Raw genomic sequence first — 10,763 nt, 5'->3', positions numbered from 1 at the left:
GGAACCTCCAGCCGAGCCGTTTTAAGCCGGCTCAAGCCGACTTTTTCGCCGACGCCGAGAAATTTTTTTCGGCTAGCCGCCGCCGAGGTTTCTCCGTCGGTGCTCATGCCTGGTTAAAAGGTCTGTCTTATTTTGGTCTTTTGGTTTGTTGCAACCTGTTCTTTCAGAATCACCAACCGAATCGCCGACTTCTCAAATTTGATTATTTTTGCGGTTCCAATTTTCGATTGGTTTGATTTTATTTTAGTTGTGAAGGTAGCAAGAAAATGAAATGGGGGAGCGGGGACATTTATGGCAAATTTAGGTAGTCTTTTAAGTGGATTTTATGACACAAGAAATTTGATTTTTTTTTGAAGTTTTTCATTTAAAAAATTTTTATTTTTAAAATGAAAGAAATATCGAGTCAAGTCGATCAAATTCACAGACTTGAATAAAATCGATTTTTTTTGTCGGTCAAATTTTACATTTTTCGCTTTTTCTGGGGTTTTGTTTTAAAAAGTTAGGCACATTGTCACTTCTGTCTTTCATTGATTTACTTGGATTTTCACTTTATTTTCTATCGATAAAATTAAAAAATAAATTTTTCTCTCTCTCTCTCTCTCTCTCTGTCATTTCTCTTTATTTATTTTTTTTTAAATTATTTATTTATTGTGCTGTGTGTGGTCCATCTATTTATACTCTCGTCACACTTAGCGTCCTACAAAATAAATATTTTTTCTTTTTCTTTTTTTTAACTTAACTCGCTAAAATAATTTTTCCATTAAATTATTACAAAACAAACAAAAAGATAAATCAAAACCGAGCAAAATTCTATAAATACGCGGGGGTGCATTTTCAATTTCCAAATTTTTTTAAATTTTATTTTTCTCTCGACGAAAATTCATAATTTTCTCTCATCAAATGGAAATTTTCCTCTTTCTTCTGTCTTTTACACAACTTTCCATTCGTCAATCTCAGCTATTTCATTCATTGAGTTACAAAATCCTTACCATTACAAATCTAACTTACACGTCGCGGATATGTTTTACACTTTGAACGAAATCGAAGTAAAATCTTTGTCCGATTCGGTTTCATTGAAATTGTTTTTTTTATACATTTTCACAATGAGGTTGTGTGTTTAGTCCCATCGTTATCGATATGAGGACCGTTTTGGTGTGATATGTGACCCTTTGTCTTCGTTGAGCTTTGCTAGCTGAGCGAAGTGGTTCGGTAAAAATTTCATAAATGTCGTTCGAATGCAAATCCGAATTTTAAAATGACCGAAATGACCGGAGAGATGCGGGAAAATAGGAAAAATTTTTGTTTCGTTTCGTCAATACTTTTCATATGATGTATGGCACATCATTGTTGAGCGAAAGCATCCACAGATATGCTTGAAAGACTAGTGAAAAACAGGCAAACGAACCAAACAAAAACCCTGTTCCGGGAACTTGACTCCAAACTTCTGTCGCTGTTTTGGAGCACTTCCAGTTGAGTCGCGATACCGTTTGTACGCTAGAAATTTAGGTGGTTTGCGTGTCCAGTGGTAAACAACGTTAAACTCATCATTTATTCTTATGTCGGGTCTCAAAACAGACGGTGTATTTGCCTGTTTCCCGCTGTTTTGCGACGGGAAACATACCTTAAAAATCGGGTGCGATACATCAAATGAAAGAGTTTGAAGAGACAAATCCGAAAATCTAAATTTGAGTTGGTCGATCAGTAGTTATTAGCTAGAAGACGAGCAAAACAGCGTGTTATGTCAAATGAAAAGTATTGACGAGACGAAACCAAATATTTAATTTTTTTAATAAAATTGGGTTGTCACAACAGTTCAACAGTAGCTATTGGCGAGAAGGCAAACAAAACTTCATTTTTTCCTACTTTTACCCAGTTTTCCCACACATTCCCCGATGCAAATTTCATAATTGTCGTCCGAATGCAAATCAAAATTTTAGAACGCCCGGAATGGCCGGAATGTCGAAAAAATTCTTCTATGAAAGCTCGGAAAAGGTAGACCGAGGTCAAACAATTGTGTGACCGGAAATTTCAGGTCGGGTCAGATCTTTGCCTTGAAGCAACCTGACCTCGTCTGAACCTGAATTTCTTAAACCTGTCAGGTCAGGTTCAGGTTGACCTGAAATTTTAAGAAATTTTCATGGAAATTCGTGACTAATTTCAGGTCATCCTGGAACCTGACCTGACAGGTCGGACTAGAAATCCGAAATCACGTTTCAGGTCAGGTCAGGTCAGGTCGAGGTCAGGTCAAAATTCATTGAATGTGGTTTCAAGTCCAATCCGATTCTAGTCCACGCTTGTCCTTCATTATCGAATTTGTAAATCGCCGAGACAGTTGCAAGTTGTCTCGACTTCAACTATCAACATTTGACTTACAGTATGCCCAGCACTACGCTCCGTTTTGAGCTCTTTAGTTTAACATTCGGTAACTCTGTGTTCGAACCTGCGCAAAGTACTGTACTTACTCAGACGGTTGAGGCGACTTTGAGAGCTTTGGGGAGTTGTAGATACGCCGCATTCCACTTTCTGATGTTCTTGAACATGAAAACTCTTTTCAGAGGACACTCGAACATCGTCCGGTCTTTCCGGATTGTCAATTCCTTACGAGTTTAAAGACATTTGATCGTTTAATACGGCTTCACGATCCGCACTAGTGTATTGCTACGAAAATCACCGTTGCCGGTACTGACTTGCGATTCTCTTAGACTAATATCGATTGAGACAACGCAGGAACTCGGGATCGGTCAAATATCGTCAGAAATGCATTGAAGACCCGAGAAAAATCAGACAAAGCAAAAAACCGAAGTGCAAACCGGCCACCTAATTCTAACCACACCATCACCACTCACACTCGATGCCGATGCGACCCTAATTGAGCCCGGCTAAGTACACTGCTGCTACACCGTAAACAGTGGTAATGCGTTTGCTTCATACTGTAACTGCATTCGCCGCTTTGAGCATCCAATTCACCAGTCGTGCACCGTTCGTTGTTCGCCACTTTCCGGAAACCGGCGTCCCGAATGTACTCCAGTTTACTGTGCTGCCGTCGATGGGCCACCACTTTGTTGGTGTCCGAGCAGATGAAATTGCATTTCATGCAATGGAAATGGGACGACTTGTTGTTGTGTCCTGCAACATGTCAGAATGGGAAAAAAAATTTGAAATGAGATTGCCATCAAGACAGACCCAGACCGACGTTTCACTCACCCATATTCTTGTTGTACGCACACTGATCGTAACCGCATCGCATATTCGCCCGGTATTGCTTGAAGTCGTCGCCCATCAACTTATCCAATCGCTCGTGTCTGGCCGTATGCTGAACGAACCGAGTCTTATCACAGAAACTGTAAAAGCAGTCGTTCCGGCAACAGTGGAAATGTGACTGGTGATTCCGGTAGCCGCAGTTCGCGAAATTGCAGTCTTCGTTGAAGCGGAACTTCAGGTAACCGGTGGGAATCGGTTCGTCTTTGAACATTTTGAAGTTGGACTGCTTGAGCTTCGGCATCTTTTTCGCCAGATACGATATGGTGCCGTCACTGGAATGCGTCGGACTCAGCAGTGTGTCTTCGAGTTTTCGCTTCATATTGGTAGCTGTCGTGGGCATGCCAGGGAACGGATAGATTGATGCAGCGGCTTGTGCCGATTCCAATTTCAACAGTTGCTGGGCTGCACTCAGCTGCTTTGCACTGGTAGATGGTTGAAGTTTCTGCTGGTCAATGTGCTGTTGTAAAATGTCGGATGCTAGTGGCTGGACGCCCTGACCAGTCAACAACGGATACAGATGGTGATAGTAGAACGGATGCTGTTGGTACAACGCCAGTTGAGCGAGATGGAAATTTTGCAGCGACGAGAAATTGTCGGCAAAATTTGCCATCAGTGGATTCGATGGATTGGACGGGGTTGATTTATTCGAAGACGATTTGGTCAAATCTTCCGGCTCACTGTCCTGGCTCACCAGTTTCGACGGTTCGCCCGTTGAGTGGTTGTCTTTGTTCAGTGACTTGGCATTGTCCGATGCGTCCAATGAGTGGCCCAGTTTCGACGACTGGTGCTTCAGGTAATGGATTTTCAATTTCATGGCGTCGCTGAAGGCCTGCAAAATTGGAACGGTCAAATCGTGTCGCCTATGATTGGAAGTGATTCCGATGTTACCTGATTGCATAGATCGCAGTGGTCGTGCACCTTCTTCTTTAGCTTACAAAACGGTCGCGTGCATGTACTCTCCGGCGACATATCACTTATTGATGTGGTCGGTGATGTGGATGGTTTCGTTGGAGTGGTCACCTGTTCATTGTCTGAATTTTGCGGAAAATATGTGCCAGCAGCACGGACCACTGAAAATGGAACAGAAAATTGGCACTGACTCGACACAAACGAAGGCATGGAGAGGACAGCCATGCGAGCCATTCGACTTACCTAACACCTTGTCTTTGTCTTCCGCTTGACCGCTCACCTTCCCTTCCGATACGTTCATTTTCTCCGAACCACAACTGTCGGTCAGATTTCCCGACATTTCAGCGGCATTCATGTCAGCATCGTCATAATCACTATTTGCAGCTGTTGAACCGGTTGCATGAACGCCCGCATTGCCGTTCACATTTTCGTTGTTGTTATTCTGCATCATCTTCAGTTCCGCACTTTGTGCGAAACTGTTGGACTGAGCGTTGATCATCGAACGACAGTCGTGCTTACCAAGGTCCATGATCTTCTTTATCGTTTCCTGGCAATGCACGCAGTGATAATGGCTGGAATTCTGTAACCAACGGAACGAAAGGTGAGAATGTTGTTTCGGCCGATTGTTTATTCCGTGCCGACTTACCTTCCTATACGAACAGCGATACAGTTGACAATCGAAATTCACATCGTAGTACTCGTATCCGTCGGGAACGGTTGCACCGTTGGAATGAAATTCGTCCACATGCGAGTCCATCACATTCGGATAGTTTGTGGCGAAATGGCACCGATCACTCACCGCACAATGGAAGTGCAACATCTTATCGTACGGACACTGGACGGTCTCGCATCGTTCCATTCGATGAAAAAATCGGAAACTTTTCTCCGATGCCGTTTGATGGTCGTTGCTGATCGATTTCGATTGACTAGCTGGGTGGAGTGGCGATTGGTCGTTTTTCTCCAGTTTAAAACTGGTGAAAATGGCCTGCGGTGACTGTTGAATCTGTTGGAAAGAGTAGGTAAAATTTAGAAATTCTGTCGAAAGGGCTGAGGGAAAATGAAACAACTGGAACTTCAAATGGTTCAGCTGCTCTCAATTTTCAGCGTTGGAAATTTGTCGTCTTTCTTACATTGTTATACACTTCCACCACCCTGTTCTTCGGTGGCCGTCCTCGCTTTCGATTAAACAGTCCGTCAATGGATGTGATCTGCACAGACGGAGCTATCTGCAGCATTTCTTCACTAGCCCCGCCCATTCGAGCTAATTCATGCATTCGCATGTGCTCGGCCACGTCTCCGCCGTTCTTCGAAATGACCATTTCGCATCCCTTGATCAAACAATGCAAATGTGGCTCGTTAATGTTCATGAAACATTCCAGCACGTCGGCTTTCCGTGGACTTTTCAAGTTCAATGGCCGATCCTGTGGTCCATTCAACGGCGACCTCGTACCAGAATCACTTTGCATGGAACAGACGTCGGTGAAATAAGTTTGAGTCAAGTAATCGATGTGATCCAATGAGGTCGTTTTCATATCTAAAAAGTCCGCGTTCGGAATGATCGACTTTGGTATGCCCTCCTCAAGACTATCGGTTGACCGTCTGCCTGGTAAATTTGTTATTCTATCGAGTGGTGTGCCACGGATATTGTCTCGTGCACTATCCAGTCCCATCATCTGCAGCATCATGTTCTGTTGATGGACCTGTTGTTGGTGATGGATCTGTTGCAATATGTCGACGGGTAGCGTCGACTTTTCACCATCCTTTGCATTGACGTCAATGCCACTTAGTTTATTGGTGCACAACGATACCGACAAATCACCCGGCAGCAACGATTTGTACTCGTTCGGGATTTTCGACGACAGCAGTGGAAATTTAATGTCTGGCGAAACGATGCCTCCGCTGACGCCGGTTCCTGGTACCGATAAAGCGTTATTGGATGTTGCCATTTTTTGAGCAATCTTAAAACGACGGTACGCCTGTTCCGATTCCATTCGGTCGTGTTTGCGTTTGTGACTGATCAGTTGGCCGCTGGAGTGTAGCACATAGTAGCAATTCTCTCGAACGCAGTGTATGTGATTGCCGGAGCGTGAGAAGCGACATTTCTCGTAGGGACAGGCTTCGGTTTTCAGAAACTTTTTGAAACCGTCTCGTGCAAGCTGCTCGTCTTTGATGTGAAAGGTTTTGTGTTTTTCTGGAAATTAGAGAAGAATTTGGATTTTAGAATGGGGTTTTTGGACCATTTCCAACTAAAATAGAACACGAATCATTAGCACACAAAATTTTGTAACAAATACTTTAATCCTCGCAGTGTAAGGCCATCTCAATAACTAAAATAATTTTTGTTCGAAATTCCCTACGAAATTTACCATTCTCCCCAAAAGTGCGCCAAAAATTGAAATATTTACAGCTGGCAGGTGCACAAAATAACGGTGACGTCATATAATAAATGTCAAAAACTAAGTGTTAAAATGACCCGCTGCTATGCAGTATGTCTTGAATAACAGACCCAACTTAATACATGAAAGAACGACACCAGAAGTCCGTTTCCATTTCCTCCTGAATTTCTACTGAAACGCAAAATATCAATTTGTGTAAAAAGACACACATCAAAACATGCTGGCCATTAAACACCATTCAGACAAGTTAAATCAAAAGATCATCGCATTGCACATACACCCAAGCACCACTCATGAATGAAACGTTTTATTTTCCACTGGAGAAGAATGGAAACAATAATGAAATCGGTTTCCATTCAAATGGAGTTTTGTCACCAAAGTTATGAAAAGAAATTCATAAACAAAACGAAACAAAAATGAACGAAAAACAAATAGAAAACCAAGAGAAGAATCCGAAAACAAAGATGTGCGGAGGAAAAAGGAAGAACAGAGCAGAGCGGTAGCTGTCAACGGGCTACTGAGGGTCGTTTTGAGCCCACACCTTGCAATTGCTTCCTCTGAGGTACTAAGTACTTTACGATCGTTTGGCGGATCTTGCCTAACATAGCAGTCCACACAATTTTCTGAAAAACGTTGATTTAGCTTGACGTACAGCTAATGTCAACCAAATTTGTGTCTAAGTTGCTTCAGCTGTTTTACCACCTGATCCAGTCATACAGGCACACTGACCCTGCGTGGTTTATAAGCACTACTTATAAGGTTGTCTCACTACCGTGAGCGGGCGTTTGACTAAACCTATTAAAAGACTTATTAGCAGTGTGCTTGTATGAACCAGCTGGTGAGACTGAAACCAGCTGATGAAATTTTAGACATAAATTTCGTTGACATTAACTGTACTTTGAATGACCTCTAAGAGATCAGTAAAAATTTGGTTGTACGCGCATCAGAGAATGAGAAATGAGTTATGAGACTGTCAAAACAATATGGCTTGACAGCTGTCACATCAGAAACAGTGGATCATATGTTTGTTAGAATGAAGTGTAAACACTAATTTTTACTGGCCGAATGAACATGATTCCATGCATAGAGATCGGTTTTCATATTACTATTGATGAGGTTATGTCTTTATGGATGAAATTTGACAATAACTTGACAGTTCGTATGGCCTTGGAACAGATCTATTGTCAATGTCTTTTGATATGTCAAATGAGAGATCAATTCCAGCCAGCTTATCGCACTGTATAGAAACAAAATATTTTCAATTTTCATTTTTTTTGAGCTGGATGAATTTGACAGCTATTTTGACAACTGATTTGACACAAATTTCAGAATAAACCGCTATTTGACAATGATCTATTCCGAGCCATTAGACACAGCTTCTTCAAGTCATACCGTAGTCAATTGGTCTGGTAATGAATTCAAATTCATTTCAGTTGCAATTCACTAGAACTTGGTGCAATAACTCTAGTAAATCGGAACAGAAATGACTTCGATGCTGTAGAAAGACTGCTAACCGCAGCTGAATTGAATTTCGAACCATTCACAGCTCAAACGTAACACTTTTTCAGTGTTGTCATCATATTTATATACGCAACACTGGCAACACTGATAAAGTGTTACGTAATATTAGGATGGCCATCAATCTGAGGTGTTCACAAAAAGCGTACAGTTTTGATTACGAACAAAAATGTGATTGTGACTTAGGAAACCAGTCCTACACGCCCCCACTCATCGAAAGCAGGTTGAAGGTGATTCAATTCTGTGCACTTATCCCATAAAAAAATAGCGCGATTCTAGGCTACGGCACTGGTGCAGTCGAGTACATCCAACGTTATTTGTTTAGAGTTAAGTGCAGTGGTTACAAAGAAAATGTTAAACGATAAGATGCATCACATTTCAACAAAAAACAAAAAAAAATTTAAATAATCGCGACTCCAGAAGTGAATCAGAATTATGTTATTATGCATGCACATATCGTGCACCACACACAAAGTAACAATAGCTGAAAGTATCAACGGAAAAAATAATTATTTTCTGTGTCGTTTGTTTTGATTAAATGGAAAAAAAAATATTTTTTCTTTTGCCTTTTTTTCAATTTGAGGTTCTTCTCGATTCTCGGTTGTTTTTTGTTTTTAATAAAATTTAATATAAATACGCCGGACCAAGCCCCGGACAATATCAAGTTTTGTTTCGTTTGAATATTATTTTTTCCTGTGAAATGAATCGATTCACTCGATATATGGTACAATGTAAGTCGGATTTTTGCTTACCAAACGGCTTAGATTACCATCGTTTAGAAAATGGAAGGGTGATACACTTAATGCTCGTCGTTGCACACATATTAAATGCAGAGGATAAGTAAATGGGCGATTTGTTTCGATTACGTGAAATTATGCGCTTGAAATTTATTTTTAAAAATAGACTCGACCTATTGATTGAATTCAGCAGAAGCGAGGAATATCACAAGGTGTTGTTTCGTCAAGGCTTTTTTGTTGATTTTTAGTTGAAATTGTAATCGAATGGGAAGTTTCTGAAGCAGAATTTGTCAGCTGAAAGTCAGGGTTTAAAGTCAAGTTTTTTATTGTCGAGAATGTTTGGCAGACCATTTTTGATTCGACGTTTTTATCAATTTCTTTAGTTGTAGTCAATTACGAACAAATTAAAGTAATTGACTTTAGTAGCTAATGACCTAATGAAACGCACAAAGTCAATTCATCATTCATTCAGAGGAAAGTTTTTCGTAAATATGTTCAGTCCACTTGTCTCGTGCGACTCTTTACGAAAATATTTTTTATTGCCGACCCCATGCGAAAGTTGACCATTAAAGGGCAATTTGCCCCTTGCGAAAATGTTCCATTTCGTGAAAAATGTTTTCGGTTAATTTTACGTGAATCCCTTTCTCATAGTCGACTTTCGGCAGACAATAGACCAGAATACATTGGATGTTGCTGCGGAATTCATTAGTTGGGAAACTACCTTGCGATACTCGCAAACTCACTCGTGTGTTTTTGAGTAACAAGCTTCGGTAAATGTCTTTTGGACAAGTGTATAAAGTTCATATATCCAAGCCGAAGGAGAGCATGTTACAGAAGCTTGTTGCTCAAAAAATCCACTTGACAAAATGCACTTCTAGCAATAAATCAGCCTTCGGCTGTAGTCAAAAAAGGAACTATTGACATTAACGGAGAAAAAACCGAAAAAATGTTTTAAGATAAGTGGTACAGTCAGAGGCAGAGGAGGACACAATGCCACTGCTAGAGACAATAGCAACGGACCTTGTGGATAATTTGAGACGTTTGTTGGCCCATTAACTGTTGATGTCTTTTCAATATGATTTAAATTTCACCAAGACCAACTGTGAGAATTTTGCTATGTTATCAGGATACACGTAGCAAGAACAGCTAAAAATGTTTTCTACAAAGTATGCGAAAATTCCACTAATTGATAGTGTATTTTGTGGAGGCGACATCTTAATCGCAACGACTGTGAGAAATTGAGGATATGTCCTGCTTTGTTCTTCGCAATAACAACAACGAAAGATCTAAACAAACACTTGAGGCGATGCGATAAGAAGCGACTCATTAAGAGAACAAAAAATCTTATTTCGATAATGTGCCAAGATAATTTCCATATCCAAAATCATCATCGTCACAAATCATTTCGATTCCATACAATGTAGTCAAATTGAACAAAAATTTATTATTTTTACTTTTTAAACAACGTTTTGGCTTACAAACAAAGTTGCTGGTTTATTATAAGTGTCGGTGGATGTTTATAATGTCCGATTTAATTTTAAAAATAAATATTCCAATAAAATCCATTGACAAAAATCACTTCTCGCTGCTCTTAGAATTTTATTGGTCTTTTCGTTCTTTTAAACTAAACCGAAAAAAAGAACACCAACAACAACAGCAACAATGACTTCTCTTACTACAACAGTATAGAGAATATGATTCGGTTATCTCCATTTCAGAAAAATTAATTTCGAGTCAACAGAAATTGTATCAATCATTCGTCGTAGTGGTGCTATATAGAAACGGAACGATCAATTTTAGAAAAAGTTCGTTTGTTTTTCATCTGAAAAGTGATTTCTCTTAATGTGGTCACTAGTTAGGGTGGCTCAGAATTGTTCGAGATTTTTGGATACTCACATTTGTGATAGAGTCGACGTAGTTTGGCTGAGTAGCAGTGATGTAA

At 40.3% G+C, this 10,763-nt stretch overlaps 1 protein-coding gene across 2 annotated transcripts in view; it reads right to left on the bottom strand.

Annotated features, from left to right (window-relative positions):
- Nucleotides 1-483: 483 nt before the first annotated feature.
- Nucleotides 484-10,763, bottom strand: part of LOC119083772 — a 114,965-nt gene continuing 104,685 nt past the window's right edge. For both annotated transcript variants that reach the window (XM_037193556.1, XM_037193557.1), the window contains 6 exons: nt 5,301-6,361; nt 4,817-5,173; nt 4,414-4,750; nt 4,150-4,331; nt 3,205-4,090; nt 484-3,126 (listed from right to left, as the gene is read on the bottom strand). In XM_037193556.1, coding sequence (XP_037049451.1) covers nt 2,843-3,126; nt 3,205-4,090; nt 4,150-4,331; nt 4,414-4,750; nt 4,817-5,173; nt 5,301-6,361 — 3,107 coding nt within the window. In that variant the 3' untranslated portion in view covers nt 484-2,842. The remainder of the gene's footprint in view (nt 3,127-3,204; nt 4,091-4,149; nt 4,332-4,413; nt 4,751-4,816; nt 5,174-5,300; nt 6,362-10,763) is intronic.

The sequence above is a fragment of the Bradysia coprophila genome, unplaced genomic scaffold (assembly GCF_014529535.1).
Source record: "Bradysia coprophila strain Holo2 unplaced genomic scaffold, BU_Bcop_v1 contig_70, whole genome shotgun sequence".
Lineage (NCBI taxonomy): Eukaryota > Metazoa > Arthropoda > Insecta > Diptera > Sciaridae > Bradysia > Bradysia coprophila.
Note: the sequence above shows the minus strand (reverse complement) of the source record. Positions and strands in the feature narration are given on the sequence as shown.